This window comes from Gracilinanus agilis, chromosome 6 (assembly GCF_016433145.1).
Source record: "Gracilinanus agilis isolate LMUSP501 chromosome 6, AgileGrace, whole genome shotgun sequence".
NCBI lineage: Eukaryota > Metazoa > Chordata > Mammalia > Didelphimorphia > Didelphidae > Gracilinanus > Gracilinanus agilis.
This window is the reverse complement of record NC_058135.1, coordinates 192,397,286-192,416,352: the sequence shown is the minus strand read 5'-3', so window position 1 is coordinate 192,416,352 and position 19,067 is coordinate 192,397,286. Positions and strand designations below refer to the sequence as shown.

At 37.1% G+C, this 19,067-nt stretch overlaps 1 protein-coding gene across 1 annotated transcript in view; it reads right to left on the bottom strand.

The window, feature by feature from the left end:
* SEL1L3 (SEL1L family member 3) overlaps positions 1–19,067 on the bottom strand; it is a 104,092-nt gene that overhangs the window by 21,061 nt on the left and 63,964 nt on the right. The window contains exons 14-16 of the mRNA XM_044680677.1: positions 8,766–8,942; positions 7,301–7,428; positions 6,382–6,465 (exon numbers count right to left, since the gene is read on the bottom strand). Of these exons, the coding sequence (XP_044536612.1) occupies positions 6,382–6,465; positions 7,301–7,428; positions 8,766–8,942 (389 nt within the window). The remainder of the gene's footprint in view (positions 1–6,381; positions 6,466–7,300; positions 7,429–8,765; positions 8,943–19,067) is intronic.

Sequence of the window (19,067 nt, the reverse complement as noted above, 5' to 3'; positions counted from 1 at the left end):
GTGAATACCTGCCCTCTCTTCCTTACAGGACTGTGAAAGAAGCATTTTTTATTATTCTTTTTTAAAATTATTTTCATTTACACAGAGAAACAATTTTTGACAATTGTTTTCTGCCATTTTGTAATCAGATTCTCTTCCTTCCTCTCTCCCCAAGACAGTAAATAGAGCAATACAGGTTATACCAGTGTTTTCTTGCAATACAGATTTCCATATTCCGAAGGGAAGCATTATTAAAGAGTATCCATAGACACCTCCTCTGAAGATATGCTCCAAAGTTTTGAACTAAGCCATCATATACTACAAACGCCACCATCCAGAATTTACTCTTGGACTTCGTTAAGCTTGTTCCGTGCTGAGCGATGGAGACCAACCATTCTTAGACCCCGCTTCTTCGCCATTCCACCCTTCATCTCTATCCCCCCAAGCACAAAGGGAAAAGATCTGATGAACTTTAAAGAGTGGCTATTGGGTTTCCCATGAAAACCCTTAACACAGATTTCCACTCAAGGCAGAAAAGGTTTCCTCAGAAAAATAACAATAGCCCAAGAAAGAGCTGGGCTCTTTCAAAAGCTTCCAGTTAAAGATATCAGTTATTTAAGATCATTTATAAAGGAGAGAAAAGATCCGACAGTGGAAATGGCTATGTTTATCCTGGAAAAGACTACACTTAGAGGACATGCGGGAGCTGTCATCAAGTGGGAGAGAGATTAGACTTGTTCTTTGTGCCTCCAGAGGGAAGACATGCAAACTATGAATGGAAGGCCAATTTTGCCTTGATAGAAGGAAAAACTTCCTAAACAAACAAAAAAAAAACAACAAAAAACAAACAAACAAAAAGTGTTCAAAAATGGAATGGGTTGCTACAAGGTTCCCCATCCCTTGAGGCTTCATTCATGTAGTTGGAAAAGAGATTCAAGTTCAGGCTCAAATTGGACTAAATAACTCCTGAGGTCCCTTCCTAATAACAATAACAATAATTTTGTTGTCATTGTTCAGTATTTTCAGTTGTGTCCAATTCTTTATGAACACATTTGAGATTTTCTTGGCAAAGATACGGAAATGGTTTGCTCTTTCCTTCTCTAGCTCATTTTACAGATAAGGAACTGAGGCAAACAACATTAAGTGACTTGCCCAGGGTCACACAGCCAGTCTGAGACCTGATTTGAACCAATGAAAATAAGTTTTCCTGATTTCATTTCCTGAATTGACATTTTATCCATTGTGCCACCTAGCTGCTCCCCCAATGACAACAATAATGACTAGCTAACATGTATATAGTGCTTTTATTTTTGCTATCTATACATTACTATGTCTTTTGGTCTCATAACAACCCTGAGAGGTAGGTACTATTACTATTCTCATTTTACAGTGGACGAAACTGAGGCAAACAGAGGTTAAATAACTTGCACCAGTGTCATCCAGCTAGTAAGTGTCTGGTCCAAGATTTGAACTCAGGTCTTGCTGCTGTTCTATCCACTGTGCCACTTAGCTACTACTAATCTGAGTCTCAAATTTCATAGTTTGGAAAGTAAACATTCTTTTACTTGAGCACTAGGTAGACCATTATCCTTCTCCTCCTGTTCAGAAGTAGGGTCAAATGAGGAACTGGAAAAAAACCAAAGACTTTTCCACAGCCATAATTTATGTAGAGCTTTCCCCTAAAAGACTGCAAGCTCTTATTTCCATCACCTTCCAATACCAAAACAACAATAACAAGGGGAGGGCAGGGCAGGGATTCAATCTTTTCCCAGAATCACAAGGCAAGATAGATATAAAGCCAAAGCTAGAGACCCCAATCCTGGAGACCCCAATCTACTGCATAACAACCAAGAAGCCTTGTTTCTCTAAAAATAGTATCTTAATGTTTACAAAGTACCTTATCTCCACAACAGCCCAGAGAAAGAGAGCACAAGCAATATAATCTCTAATTTTTGTAGGTGGAGAAATTGAAGCTCAGCAAAGTTAAGTGACTTGACAAAGGACACATGGTTCATAAATGGCAAAGAAGGGACTAGAGCCCAGGTGTCTTGACTTCTACTTCAGTGGCTTTTACACTATGCCATATTATTGTCGTAGAAAAAAAAACAATCTTCAGAGACTGGGAAGGCATCCAGAAGTAGTCAGAGCATGTTACAATTATTATCACAACTACATTTGAAGAGAAACTGTATAGGAGCAAACCACAGGATCATAGAGAGCTGGAAAAGACCCTGGAGGCAATCTAGCCCATACTTTTCATTTCACATAGAGGGAAACTGAGACCCAGAAGAGTTCAGTGGCTTAATCACTCAAGGTCATAGAGCTAAGAAGTGGCAGAGCTGGGATTTGAATTCAGGTCCTTTGATTCCAAATCCAGTGCATTTTCCACTGTTCCACATCCAGGGTATAGTGAAACCTGGGTTTTTCTCCCTGCTTTGCCACTAATTTGCTCTATGATCTCGGACAAATTACATTGCCATGGAATCACAGAATTCCAGTGTTAAAACAACATCTTAGTGGCCATTTAAGTCCTCCCCATACATAAAAAGTATTTATATACATGCATCTCTATACAGGTATATATATATATAGGTATCTATGATGTGTCTTGTCTGATAGCACCCTGCCTCTATATGAGAAACTCATTTAACTATACATAATTTACTCAAAAAAACAATTAGACTATTTCCTCTTCTGTCCATGGGGCAAGAGTTTAGGAGACAGAGATTGGTACTGAGGAAATTAAAGTCTTTTATACACTACGTGTGCATCTTTTTCAACTGGAACTTGAGGCATCATTTTGTCTTGTCTGAAGCCTACCACAAATCTGGCATCTTCTTAGGTGAAGTACTTTAGACCTTTTCAAGACAAAAGAAAAGAGAATGTATAGTTCTCAGATAAAACTCACGTAAAAGGAAGAAAGAGTGAAATAAGTCATGCCAACTTGACTGCTGGCCCCTTCCTGGACGATTTCACGAGATGTCCAAAGATGGCCTCTGCCACTCTGGCATTATCTTCCATAGTATGCCGATATAGCAAAAAAGCTTATTCTTCAATCATATCCCCTTTTTAAACTATTCCAAGTGAATTTTGGAATGACCTAGGAAAGTACAAGCTCATCAAACTGACACACACAAGTTGAAAATAATGTCCAGAATAAATCTCCTCACAAACTAGGAAAAAAAGGAAAGGAGGGGGTAATCGTAAAAGCTGTTTCCCAGCAGCTATGTACATTGTATTAAAAAAGGCCAAGTGGGAAAAATCACAACATGCTTTGGAAGAAAAGAAGGGTATTTTCTGCATGGGGAAGGGAGATGGGTTTAGAAGTCTGGAAGATGCAAAAACACATCCCCAAAATATTTTCAGATGGTAAGCATTTTCCCTCTGAGATAGATGATAATGTTTCCTTCCTTTTGGCACTGAAAGTCTTTAAATCCGGGCTGAAGCTTATATTTTAAAAACCCATTAGGCTCATCAGTGATTTCGATATGCAACCTAAAAACCATGCAAAGTGCATCCAAGCCTCTGAAAAATCCATGTGCTGTCAGATTACTGTAAGACAGAGAGAGCAAACAAACTTTGATTTGATGTCAACAGGAGATTTTTTTTAAAGTGGTAACTGAAACTGTACAATGTTGAGCCATTTAAATTCAGAAAATGAAAGAAAGAATCCTGTGCTATTAATAAAGAGGAAAAACACTCTGCAGAAAAAATAAAATAAAATAAGAGAATCCCAAATGCGAGAATTCTAACTTAAAAACCTGATAAAAGCAGGCATGTTTATTTCCAAGTGAGTGTTTCCTCACAGACCATTCACTAGCTGACCAAGAAGCTGGCTATAGGGCATAAAAATGTTAAGTAAAATAGTTAGATGCTACTTCCTTAGAAATGATAAGGTAAGTCACCAGGGAAAATAGGATATGCCTTACAAGAGTTCTTAACAAGCAATTTTCTATTGTACAAAGTAAGGCATATCCATACTGTGTATTTTTAAATAACATAATTTTAAATAAGTAACCCTATACACATAACCCTCTAAAAGGGTTGGGGCAGCTCAATCTTTCAGTTAACCTCAAAATCTGTCACGTTGACAGGTCCTCACAAGCTCTTCTCTACTTAAAAATATTCTGATGACTGGCCTCCAGTGACTGCGACCTCCAGTTGCCCAAAAAGGAAAATTACCCATCATTTGAGTTACATCAACTTTTGAATTTATATTCTTAGTAGAGCCTAGTTAGGTTTGGGCTGGTCTGATTTCTTTCATGGTCTATTTCTATCATGGTCTACAGGGCCATGTTAATTTGCATAGCTATTTTCATTTTTACTGAAATGCCTAAATTTAAGCAATAAAACAGCCTAAAGTTATTTTGCTAAGGAGAAAACTGTGATAGAGAGTTGGGATGTGGATTTGAAAGAGGCAAAGACTCAGAGTAGTAATGTACATTTACATAATGCTTTGTAGTCCAACAAAGGGCATTAGCGTATGTCTGGGGACAACATGGCATAATAAACTTAGAATTAGGGACCTGGGGTTTGAATTCTGGCTTTTTTTTTAATACTTAATAGTTGAATGGCCAAAGAAAAGCCAATTCATTTCTTGGATCCTCAGCTTTCTTACCTGTAGGATGGGACAATAATATTCCTGTTACATCCATCCCAGAGATACTAAGAGGAAAGCCTTTTCCAAGCCTTAAAGCAGTATGTGAATGTGAACTATGTTATATATCACCTCGTTTGAGAGGAGATCCCTTCATGTGTAAAATCAAGAAGTGGCAAAGCAGTTGGCCATGTGTCTAAGTGATCATCTGCTGAGTCTCCCACCAAGTATTTCAGGAAGGAGATTCATAATGTTGAAAAAGAGAATGGCTGAAAAGGGAGGAAAGAAAGCCTTCTCACATGGTAAGCTAGAGCACAGGGGAATGAGTCCTGGTCTTCTCAGGACCCTTGTAATCTGAGGTGACAGGATAGACTTCATGGAAGGTCAAGATTGAAGCTTTAATCTACCCATCCGTGTCTTCCTCAACACCCTGGATGGGATAACTTCTCCCAAGCTGCCATCTTGGCCACAGGGCACAGAGGAGAGTGGGCTAAAGTAATGCTGATGATACTCAAATCTACTTATCCAGCCCTAACCTCTCTCCTAACTTCTATGATCGTATCTCCATCTGCCCAATGGACATCTGGAACCAGATGTCCTGTAGGCATTTTAAATTCAACAGGTCCAAAACTGAACTCAATATCTTTTCTCCACACCCTTCCTTCTTCCTAATTTTCCTGTTACTATTGAGGAAACCATCATCTTTCCAGTTATCTAAAGCTTGTGACCTTGGTATCATCCTGGACTCTTCACTCTCTCATCTCCATATTCCATCATTTGCCTGGTTCATTCTACCTTTTAACATCACCCATATATGTCCTTTCTTTCCTCTCCCACTGCCGTCTACCCCAATGGCAAGCCCTCATCAGTTCATATTTGGATTACCACAACAGACAGATGGGTCTTCCTGCCCCCAAGCCTCTCCCTACTCCAGTTCATCCTCCACTCAGCTGTCAAAGTGAAATCAAATAAAGTTTTGCCATGTACTCCCCATATGTAATGAACTTCAGTTGTTCTCCTTCAAACCCAGGATCAAATAAAAAAATCCCATGACAATCAAAGCCCTGTATAGTACAGCCTCCTCTCTTTTTATACCTTCTTCTACATGTACTCTACAATCCAGTGACACTGGCAGCCTCCTAGCTGTTCCTTGCACCAGGCCCTCCTCATCTCTGCCTCGTTGGCTTCCTTCAAATACCAAATAGAATCTCATTTCTACAAAAAGCCTTTCCTGATCCCTCTTGACAGCAGTGCTTCTGTGATTATCCTCAGTTTCTCTTATAGATATCTTTTTGGCACAGAGCTGTTTGCATGTCGTCTCCCACATTAGACTGGGAGCTTCTTGAGAGAAGGGACTGTTTTTGCTTTTCTTGGGTTCTCCAGCACTTAGTACCGTGCTTGGCACACAATAAATGCTTCTTGACTTGACTAAAATTCCCTGTTTCTAAGGATAACCTTGATACAGAATTCCTAGGACAAAGCAAATGCTCAGTTACCTACAGCAATGGGATGCAGGAGCAGATGTGGGGTGAACTTGAAATGTTAATGTATTTGTGTTTCTTAGTCAGATGAAAGTGAAGTTTTTCCTCAGTGAAATAATTCTCTTGTATAATTAAAACTGGAAATACTATTTCTCAATCAAAAGCCGATTAGTCTCTGAAATGATGCCATGACTGGAAGTCCGTAAGTTCCCTGCATTCTGCTGTTTAAGAAATGCATTTCTTAAAGCTGTGCAAACTAATTGAATAATGAGAACGAATGAAAGAGGTGCAAATGTTTCCGTGCAGCTGGCGTTTCGAGCTTACCATGACATGTCCAGGTAGGCATTGAGAGCTTTCCGAATGACGTGCCCCAAATAGCCATTCTTTTCTGCAACGTGTTTTGCCCAACTATAAAAGACAAGGGGATAGCAAATATCAAAAACACTGCAAATTAAATTAGGTGGAAATAATTATCTCTTTTTTTTTGCATATGAGCTCTACAAATCCCATTTGGGGAATATTTTGCTTGTTAGAATTTTTACATAGCAACAAATCACAACTGAATGTCAAGAAGAAAAATGATGATACACTTTTTCAAATTTTGTAGCCACTATTCTTTCTCATAAATGCTTACGAATCAAATGATAGAGGACAGGTACAGATGGTCAAGTCTCGATTATTTATGCTAAAGAAGGACAAGGATGGCATATAGGAATCAATAAGATGAATTTTTACTTTTCATGAACATCATTTACCTCGGATACACCTATCACCACCCATTTCCATTACTACAGATGAAAATGCCTCTGTAACGTTGGCAATGTCATTGCTCATGCTTTTGAACAGAAGGAATTTCAAGATGTGCTTAAATTCACCTTGCATACTGACTTCCAATCTAATAAATGACATTCAAAATATAATCGAAAAACCTCATTTTCACCTGCTATTCCAATCACCTCTTTGTTAAAATGTGCCTGCTTTTTTTTAGGATCTAGCTAAATTTTCTTTTTCTTTGGCCAGAATAAAAGGACCAGCTAACTCATAAACCGGATGATCAGTTGCCATATAATTAAGAGTTGATGAAGTCCAAAAAAGGTAAGCCTTGGTAGAACAGTGATTTCCCAAGGAGAAATTAAAGAATTCCCAAGACATTATTTCCCCGAACTTGTTTCTTCCCCATTCCCTCAGTTGCTGCTGCTATGATAAATGTTTCTTCCATATATCACTTTTCATGGTTTCTTACACAACAGCTTTCTCAGGGTCTCTAGGAAAAGTCTCCAAATTGCCTGTCATATAGTACAGGGAACACCACAAGGTTCCTTCAATGTGTCCTCCTTGTGCAGCCTTATGGAAATATTCACCAGCTAATGTCTGTAAAGAAACAGATAAAGATGTCAGCCTGCCTAATAAAGACTTCTCTTTTCCATGTTCTTCTTCCCTCTCTGCTGAGCTGATTTCAGAAGTGCCCAGATAGTGAGGTACCTTCAGACGATTTTATCACAGATTCATAGCTTCCAATGCCTTAAAGGAAACAGAGAGAGAACAAGCACTTCCAGGAGACACAAACCCTCTGAAGAAGGGCCTCTGTCCTTGGGTGACAGCCTGTGTGATATGTGACAGCCTACTCCAGCTAATCCTGGGATCAAGCTGTCCAGTAAACAAGCCTGTTCATCACACGGAAAGCATGCCAGAAGTCACTTCAGGTGAAAATCTACTCAGTTGGTTTTGCTAATCCCTCCCTCCAAAACACATACAAAATTTTAATTTATTTTAGGAGAGATGAGAACCAGAATATAATTAGCAATGCAAGTGTCATGTATTTAAATGCGTAGGAGGGTTATTAAGCATGCATAATGAACAAAAACATACACGGTGTCCCAAAAGTCTTAGCACAGTTTCAAGCCATTCAAACTGAAAACTTATTTAAACTATGAAAGCTTAAAACTGCACCGAGGCTTTGAGGACACCCTGTATATATTTCTGTTCACTATGCACAATTGATAACCCTCCTATACAGCTAAATACCCCCTGAGCTCCTTCTTGTCCATATTACCACGTAGAATCTATATCACCCAATAGAGTTCCTAATAAACTATCGTCTCATACTATTGCAAGTTACTTCACGTTATGACTCTTCTAACTGTCATAGGGAAATTGAGGAAAAGCAGGAACTGCTGCAAAAAGCAGAGACAAGGAAGATTCCAGAACTCCGGAACCAAGCAACCAATTCACCTAATTTTTTATTTCACAACTAACCTCTAAAGCTTTAAGGGCAAGGACCACATAGATGTCTAACCATCTAAATCTCTTCATGTGCCTCTAGCAGTGAAGAGTACTTAGAAGACACTCAACAAATATTTTCTTCTGCCTAGAATTCATGACTGTAACAAAGTTTTTTTCTCTCCAGATAAACTTGTATGCTTCCCATTTTCAAGACAATGAAAAATGTGTGGCTGAACTTGTATCCACTTTTGCCAGAGCTGCCCAGAAGCTCAGAACAAAATTAAAGGAACATCTTTCAGGAACTAACTCAGTCGAGATGCCTGGTTCTTTTCACTGTTAACCCCCCCCCCACCAATTTTTGATATTAATTATCCTTTTTCATTTGTGTTTTATTTTCATAGATTTCCTCAAGCCCATTGGAGAAGTAGGTGGGTTAAAAAAAAAAAAAAAAGGTTTTGGTAATGGCACCGTGAAGTCTTACTCACTTGGTTCCTTCCAGTAGACCCTGGGAAAATGCCATCTAGATAAAGAACTCCAAGATTGTACGATGCATCTGGATTCCCCATTTCTTCAGCTTTTAGCCAGTATTTTGCTGCTTTGACATAGTTTCTCCTAAATTTATGATAATACCATCCTAATCCATTCACTGCCTGATGTAACCCCTGCATTTCAAAACAAACAAAATAGGAATGATTCTTCTTAGAAAACACAATTAAAATAGTAAAATAGTAATAGGTCAGAGATAGTATTCTGCACAAACCTGATTCTTATGGAAGTTTCTACTCTTAACTTTTCTGTTTTGGGGAGCAGATGGGTCATTTATATAGACCTTAGAATTACTCATCAAGTACATGTAAAACCCAGTGGAATTGTGCATCGGCTAAGGGGAGGTTGGGGGATTTGGGGGAGAGGGAAAGAACATGAAATATGTAACTAGGGGAAAATATTCAAAATTAAAATTAAAAAAAAAGAATTACTCATCAAGGTAGCCCCCCATGTATCCATGTAGATTTTTATGAGGCAGCTGCTATGATTTCTGTCATCTCAACAATGATGATGGGGCCAAATTTATCATTCTGTTTCTACATTCTAATGATCCCAAGGGGCACCCGGGTGATGTAGTAAAATAGAGTATTGGGTCTAGCATTGGGTCAGGAAGAGCTGAATTCAAAACTGACCTCAGACACTTACTAGCTGTGGGACCCTGGGCAAGTCACTTAAACCCTGTCTGCCTCAGTTTTCTTATTTATAAAATGAACTGGAGAAGGAAATAAAAAAACAGTATCTTTGCCAAGAAAACCCCAAATTAGGTCAAGAAGAATCAGTCACGACTAAAATACTAAACAACAATTATCCTTAATGCCTTAGGAGGGCAATATTCTACTGTAGGGAGGGCAGATCAGGGTCAATAAGCATCAGGAACAGGACTTTCTGAACAGCCCTGGAAGTATGTGAGACATATGGGACGACAATATTTGAACTCTGCCCTAGCTCAAGGAAATTTCCAGTTGATCTGTTGGCTGATCTGTTTGGCTACTCTGCTGTAAAGAATGAAATCACCACAGTGGGGAATTGCCACAACTTCCCACTTGCAAGGAAAGGCCATCTGTGACTACTGGACCTTCCCGGCTTTGACAGCTAGTTTAAAGCCTTAGCAGAGATTGAGCGTCTCAGAGAAGAGGGGAAGATATAGGAAGGTAAGATGTGGTTTTCACACAGAAGTGACTGAACTCGAAAGGGGCCAACATTAGAGGGAGAGAGGTACTAACTAGGGAAAAAGCTGCCCATGTAAAGCTTGACTTAAAATGACTCCTCTTCCTCCTTTTTGGATTAAATCCCCATGTTCATCATATTCCTACTCTTTCTTGGATCCCTTACCTTCTATCCTCCTCCAATCTCTCTAAAAAAAACCTACCTTTTTATATTAGAGCTATTGACCTTAAAGACTTCTGAGAGATTTTCTATTAAAATGGCTTCCTAAACTTTTTTGTGTGTGTGATGGACCCATTTGGCAGTCTGGCGAAGTTTATGGACCTTTTTTTTAGAAGAATGTTTTTAAATGTTTTTAAATTTTTTTTTGAACTTAAAAATAAAATACATGGAAATACAAAGTAAGCCAATTATGTAGAAATATAATTTTCAAAAAATTTGTTAAACTTCATTCAGGATTAAAAGAACTAATTGCACAGTAATTCAAACCTCTTTCTGCAAACAATCTCTCTGCATGGTGTTCTCCAGTGTAAAAGAAGTTCACTGAAGGCAAGGCCTACATGGAATCAAGAAGACTCATCTTCCTGAATTCCAATATGGCCCCAGACACTTACTAGGTGTGTAACTCTGTGCAAGTCACTTAACCTTGATGGCCTTAGTTTCCTCATCTATAAAATGAGCTGAAGAAGGAGATGGCAAACCACTCCAGTATCTTTGCCAAGAAAACCCTAAATGGGGTCATAAAGACTTGGATGCAACTCAGATGAACAATAAGAATACTCATACTATTTCATTTGACAGCCCTGTGAAGTGTGTGTATTTATTTCCAGCACCTAGTATAGTACCTTGCCCACAGTACGTAATGGATTGGATTGGGCAAGAATTAAACCTGAAATTAGCACACCAAAATCGAAAATCCTGGTTCTGGTACTTCTAGCTATTACTTCAGTCAAGTCATTTTAAATCATTTGGTTGGTTCATTCCCCTATGAAATGGAAATTGCAGTCTTTTCAAGGTCTATCTACAGGTAAGGGATAAGACTAAATGATTTCTCAAGTACCTGCCAACTCTCAGGCTCTAGGATCTTAAATGATATGATATTCTGTTCATTGTAAAGTGCTATATAAATGTACATTATTATTGATATTGTTGATTGATAGATAGGCTGGGCAGACTTAAAACAGAATGGACATGAGGAAGCCACGGTGGTAGAATAGAGGTAGCAACCTGACCAACTTCTCCCAATATGACCCTCCAAATAGCTTTAAAAAGTTAACCTAATTTCAGGCATAGGATAGTCAACAAAAATTCAGGATGAGACAACTTGGAGGGTTGTCGGGAGAGGTCTGTGACCCAGGGGTGGGAGCCAGCCTGGAGTCCACATAGCAGCAACATCAGTAGGTATTGGAGGCAGCTGGAACAACAGGAACAATAGCAGCTTCAGGAACTCTCAGTCCAGGCAACAGGATTGAACTGGTTAAAAAGAGAGTATAAGGGACCCTGAGCTGACATTGTGTACAAAACTGACTGCTGTTTGGCAACAAGGGTCCTGGTCACAGTTCCAAGGCAGGGGAAATCACTAGCACTTATGGCTTCAGAGGAACATGGGACCTGGTCACAATTCCAAGCCTAGCACATGTAGCTGCAGGGAGCAGAAGCCTTTCTTGGGTACAGGACAAAGCATAGTCTAGGAGAGCAGTCACAACTATATCTCCTCCAGAACTTGAAAGCACCAAAAACTTGCAGAACACCAGAAATAGATATGAAAACATCAGCACAAAAAAACCTCCTCCACCTCCACCCAGGGAACAGAGCTCAAGTTAAACATAAAGTTTGAAGATGAGAAACAGGCTAGAAAAAAATCAGCAAATAAACAAACAAACAAACAAAAAAAGCTTGATTATAAAAAGCTTGTGTGATGGCAGGAATGATCAAGACACAAACTCAGAAGAAGGCAATAATGGGAAAACAGCTTTAAGAAAATCCTCAAAAAAACCTGCAATTTGTACACAATTCCAATAAGAATTCCTGAAAATTAAAGAAAATTAAAGAAAGAAAAGTAAAGAAAGAAAGAGTGGTAGAGGAAAATTTGGGAAAATAAATGAGTCATGTAAATAGCTTGTTAAAAGAGGCATGGAAAAATACTAAAGAAAAGAACAATTTAAAATATAGACTTGACAAAATGGTAAAAGGGACTCAAAATTCACTGAAGAAAATAATTCTTTAAAAAGCAGAATTGATCAAAGAAAAGCAAATGACTCCTCAAGAAATCAAGAAGCAATAAGAAAGCCATAAAGATGGAAAAAAATTAGAAGAAAGTGTGAAATATATCTGGGAAAACAATTGACCTGGAAAATGGAATGAGAAGATATAATTTAGGAATTATTGAACTAGCTAAAAATCATTATCAAAAACAGTATCTCAACATTTCAAGAAATTATAAAATTGCCCCCAATATCTTAGATTCAGGAAACAAAATAAAAAATAAAAGAATATATTGATTACCTCCTGGAAAAGTTCCAAAATGAAAACTCTTGGGAATATTATGGCCAAATTCCAGAACTCCCAAGTCAAGGAAAAAATGTTGTAAGAAATCATTCAATATACTACAGAGTCACAGTCAGGATCACACAAAATTTAGGAGCTTCCACACTGAAGAAACTGAGGCCTTGGAATAAGATATTCCAGAAAGCAAAGGTGGTAGGATTATAATCAACCCAAGAAAAATAAAATGAAAATAAAGAATTTTCAAGCATTACTGATGAAAAGACCAGAGCTGAATAGAAAAATCTGAAATTCAAACATAAAACTCAAGAGAAGAATAAAAAGATAGACATGAAAGAGAAATCATAAGGGACTCGATAAAGTTAAACTGTTTACATTCTTATGTCAGAGGATATTACTTGGAACTCCTAAGACTTTTGATCATTATTGGGAAATTTTGAAGGAGTCTACATAGACAGAGGGTAGCGTGTGAGTCAATTATGTTGTGACAATTTCAAAAAATGAAGAGGTAAAAAAGAGGAGTACACAGGGAGAAGGAAGAAGATGAATGGAGAAAATTATCTCATATAAAAGAAGTATGCAAGGAAGAGCTTTAACAGTGGAAAGGGAAATGGCGAAGGTTAGAGGCAATCCTTAGACCACACTCTCAATCTAAATTGGTTCAAAGAGGTAAGAATACATATATACACTCACTTTCTCTCTCTCTCTCTCTCTCTCTCTCTCTCTCTCTCTCTCTCTCTCTCTCTCTCGTGTGTGTGTGTGTGTGTGTGTGTGTGTGTGTGTGTGTTGGGTACGGAAATCTATCTTACCAAACAGAGAAGTAGGATGGGAAGAGGATAAGAGAAAGGAGGAGGAGGATAAAAGGGAGGATGGACTGAGGGAGGCAGTGGCCAGACATAAAAAAAAAGACTTTTGAGAAGGCACATGGTAAAAAAAGAGAGACACAGAAAGGAGAAATAGAAGAAAATAGGATGGAAGGAAATAAACAGTTAGTGATCATAACTTTCAAAGAGAATGGGATAAACTCACCCATAAAATGGAAGTAGATAGCAGAATAGATTAGAAACTAGAATATAACAATATATTATTTACAAGAAACAATTAAAACAGAAAGGCACATACAGAATTAAAATAAGGGAATGAAGCAGAATTTCTTATGCTTTAGCTGAAGTAAAAAAGGCAGAAATAGCCATCATGATCTGAGACAAAGCAAAAGCAGGAATAGATCTAATTAAAAAACACAATCAGAGAAACTACATTTTACTAAGAGGTACCACAGACTATAAAGTAATATTTAAAAAAAATTTACAGTCAGTTTCACTGTAAAGGATTCATTTCTCAGATATATAGAGAACTGAGCAAATGTCATAAAAATAAGATCCATTCCCAAAATAGATAAATTGTCAAAGCATATGAACAGATAGTTGTAAGTAAGAAGAAATCAAAGCTATCTATAGTTGAGGGAAAATGTTCTAAATTACAATTGAGAAGAAAAATACAAATAATAGCAATTGTAACTTCACATCTATCAGATTGGTTAATATGACTGAAAAGGAAAAATGACAAATTTTGTAGAGGATATGGAAAAACAGGAACACTAATGTATCGTTGGTGAAGTTGTGAATTGATCCAACCACTCTAGAGAGCAATTTAAACTATGTCCAAAGGGCTATAAAACTATGCATACTCTCTGACCCAGAAATAATTGCTACTGGGTCTGTAATCTCAAAGAGATCAAAGAAACAGGGAAAAGACTTATTGTACAAACTATAGCAATTCTTTTTATAGTCGCAAAGAATTGAAAATTGAGATGCTCATCAATTGCGGAATGGATAACCAAGTTGTGGTATATAATTGTGATGGAATATTATTGTGCTATAATAAACTACAAAGGAATAGTTCAGAAAAATTTGAGATTTTATAAATTGATGCAGAGTGAAGTAAGCAGAACCAGGATATCCTTGTACACAGTACCAGCAATATTATAATGATTATGAACTGTGAAAGTCATGGCTACTCTGTCCAATACAATGATCCAGGACAATTCCAAAGGACTTATGATGAAAAATGTTATCCCCTTCAGAGAGAGAACTGAAGAATTCTAAGTACAAATTAAAGTATAATTTTTTCACTTTATTTTTCTTGTGTTTTTATTTTTTGTTGTTGGGGGAAGGGGAGACATAGCTAATATGCAAGTGTGTTTTGTATAATTTAACATCTATCATTGATATTATAGTGCTTGCCTTCTGAAGGGGTGGGGGAGGGAAAGAGAATATAGAACTAAAAAAGTTTTAAATAAATAAAGAAGAAATTGTTAAAATACAAAAAACAATACACAAACATTCCTCATGAAAAATAGTACAGCAACTTTGGCTTTATTTGCCTCATTTTTACATGTCTAAAGCACTGAATCAAGTCTCTCCAGGTTTCTCATTTACAAGTGATTAAAAATAAGGCCATTCACTAATGCTCAAGGACAGAGAAAAACACAGACAAAATGTTAGGAATCAGAACCCCCAAATTTGCATAGCCTGAGAAAGTAGCAAGTAATGACTTTTAAAAGGCAATAATTGCTACTTCAGGCACCAAATCATTATAAAAGATTATTAATGAGACATATGATTAGAAAATGAGATAATATGGCCAGGGCCAACCTATATGTTACATTAATACCTTCACAAGGTTAAGGGATCTAATAGAAGGTCTAGGTTCAGGGTCTGATGGAGGATTTATGGGGGGACCTACCTGTCAAGAGTCAAACTCTATGAGAAAGTATAGATAGGTCATGATGTGTCCCATTGGTGGGTGCATCCCCATTAGTATGGAGATAGATTCTTTGAGAGATGAAGTATTTATTCCTTCTGCTTTTAGTTCAGAGAAGCCCAGAGAAGATAAGTAATATCCAAGAGAAATAAATTATCAACAGAGTCAAAATGATCACAGGTGTCAAGGAGAATGAAGCCTGAGAATTCCATAGTAGGAAGCTGGTTTCTTCATTGCCTAAAAGATAGTCTCCCTACCAGTGAATTTCTTTTCAAATACCATACATTAAGTGGTAGCAATGTAAACATAAATGAAATATTAGATTTCTCAAAAGTATTATGTAAAGATGTAATTGTATTGATTTTAAAATTTTAAACAAACATATCCTCTGTTTAAATATTATTTCATGCTTCATTGTGGTATGGAGGTTTTCCTATATTCTTGAATACTGGGTCCTTATAACCATGCTCTGCTAGTTTCTATCAGGGTATGATAAGCTTGATGATAAACTTTATGTTTATCATTTGAAGACCAGCCTAGCTAAGTTCAGAAATATTTGTGTTGTGGGTGATGAGTATTTTGGCCACAGCAACTCTTGAAGACCATCAGCTAAAGAGCAGAAGTTATGATCTAACCTAGTGGAAGAAGTGAATGACACTGATAAAAGTTATATATCCTTTTAAGTATTGAGGTAAATAAACATATAAAGGACTAGTGACCCCTCAGAAAGCACTGGGACAGTCTTGTTTCTGAGTAGGCAGTATCTGTCTCTCTGACTAAATATCCCCAAAAGTTTTGGAATCAAGAATCCATTCCTAGAGGGGTATGTGTAAGCTCCACGGCCGTATTCCTATTTTAGGAGTTTAATTTTTAAAAAATTTAAAACATGATAGGATGACTGAGGAGAAAGAAGGCAAAAAGAGGGGAAAGGATTATATCTGGATGGAGAAAGGAAGGTAAAGATCAATGTGCAAAACAAAACAACTTCAGTAAAACATTTTTAGGTGCAGAGAAGAAACCAGAATGGCAAGCAAAAAAAGCAAGTGAATAATTACCTTGTTAAATTATACATATATGTGAAATATTCCTAAATGTGTAAAGCATACATATATGCATATATTTATTATATTTTTAAAAACTACATCCCAGAAGCTTTCTGTTTCTTGTGCAATCTTTTTTCCTTGTTCTCTGAATATTGAAATCTTTTTGTTGATTTAAGTTTACAATTAAAAAAAAAAAGTGATGGAGAATGCTGGTTTGAGGCACAAAAATAAGCTGTTTATCCTTCCCTTCCATCTCTGCCTATGTAGGAGAGGTATAATGTTCATCTCTTCCATGCCTTCCACAGACCAGAACAATCCTATGAATTTTGGCACTATGGGGTCTAGAGGAGATAAGACTCATAGACACTGACCAAACCTTGAAGCTCCTAACAACTTGCCTGTCTATACTGAACACAGTGGCTATACATTAAACCACATGAGATTTTAGTTTAGAAGTAGCACCTGTGGACAGTCTTATTTTCTGTCTCTCCATTTACCCCTTCATTTGTAAACTTCTCTATTATAGCAGTTTGACTGGGGATCTCTGGACTCTTAGATGCTAGTAATTTGAGCTTCAGAATGGAAGTGGAGAAGTCCAAGAGGAAAACTTGATCTTAGGAGGAAGAATGATTATGCCTGCTCTCATTCTAAGTTACCTGTGATGGATGCATTCCATGCTACCTGGTTGTTGTTTGTGGGTATTACCAAGCTTTTCCTAACTGAACTGTTTTTGATTGCTACAGGATCTGAGGACAGAGAGTTAGCAGTTGACGGAAGGAAATAATGAGCCAGTGCAGATGAACTTGAATTCAATCCCCACATGTTGAGTCTGAGGAATATAGGAAAAAGGTACAGCCCACAAACTCCTCTAACAACCAGTTAGTTACTCATGGAAAGAGTCTTACAAATGAGAACTGTCAGCTCTGATTAATGCAACCTGACCAATCATGATTCCAGAGGAACAAGGATAAGGAATGCTGCCCACACTTCTGGAAGGAGAAGTGATGGACTAAGCATGTAAAAGGAGAAGCATTTTGGACATGGTCAGTAAAGGAATGTGTTTTGCTTGACTATGCATATTTTTACAAGGGTTTGGGGCAAGGAGTTGAGAGAGAGAAAAATAAATGCTTGATAACTGAAAAGCTATATATTTAGACCAAAGATTCTGCCATTATTCAAGACACTTTTTGGAATTTCTCCTTGGAATTGCCTTAAGAACCAATTTATAAGCTCAGTGTAATATAAATCAGTCAAATTACATTATACTCATGCTTCATTTTGTACCACGAACAGCATTGAACACCTTAATCACCAGACCTGATTCTGTCTGACATTTAGCTATTTCCAAAAATCATATCCATACTCAAAAGATTAAGGGTAGTTCCTACTAAGGCTGCCCAAAAGAATGTATTCTAGTCATTTATGGAAGTTCCAAAAGAAGAGTTCAGTCCTGCTGTGAGTAATGACAGCATCATAGAAATACATTGTACAATCTTCCAAGGTGACTATTTTGAGAGAGATCACACTCATTTGTTTGTAAAATTCTGGCATATTTGTTTAAATAACATCAATACTGTAATTGTATAGCCCTGCTTCTTATTAAGCTGATATTTACTTGTCAAATTAACTATCATATAAAATGTAGGTGATTATAAGTGTAGCTCTACATAGTTGTTTAAATGGGTGTTATCTAACAAAATATTACAATGGATTTTTTAAAAAACTTGAACAGAAGTCATACATCATATACAAACTTGTAGAACTTTAGAGGTAGGCCAGGTTTTAAAGATCTAATAAGTAAACATGTCAGGAACATGTCCAGCCTAGGTAATAAATCTATCTTTTTTCTAGTTATCTTACTGGAATGAATATCTTACTACAATGAATTATTGTTGTTCATCATATTCTCATGTTTTCCATTTTTCTTTTTTAAAATAGATTTTTTTCAATCACATGTAAAAACAACTTTTAATGTTTATTTTTTAAAAAATTTTAGTTCAAAATTCTCTTCCTCCCTCCTTGCCTCACTCTTTGAGAAAGCAAATAATTTGATATAGATTATACATGTTTGGCCATGTGAAAAATAATTCCATATTAGCCATGTTGTCAAAGAAGGCAAAGATGAAAAAGGAAGAAAAAGAAAGAAAAAGAAAGAAAGAGAGAAAGAGAGAAAGAAAGAAAGAAAGAAAGAAAGAAAGAAAGAAAGAAAGAAAGAAAGAAAGGAAGGAAGGAAGGAAGGAAGGAAGGAAGGAAGGAAGGAAGGAAGGAAGGAAGGAAGGAAGGAAGGAAGGAAGGATGCTTTGGTCTGCATTCAGACTCTATCAGTTCTTTCTCTGGAGGTAGAAAACATATTTCAATCAAAGTCCTTCAGAATTGTCTTCAATCATTGTAGAGCAGAGAATAGCCAAGTCATTCACAGTTGATCATGCTTATAATATTACTGTTACTATATACAATGTTCCCTTGACTCGGCTCACTTCACTTTTCATTAGTTCATAGAAATTTTCCCAGGTTTTTCTAAAACCATCCTGCTGGTCATTTGTTATAGCACAATAGTGTTGCCAATTGTTACGATGTAGCACAGGTCCATAATAAAAGTATTCAACTCATTACACACACACACACACACACACACACACACACACAATTTGCTCACTTAAATGGTCAGCGCTATCGATTTTTTTGAAATATGGTTTGTGATTTTTTTTTTTTTTTGGATCAGTGCAATCTGAAACTAAAACACTTCCAGCAGGTGGTGTATTAGTA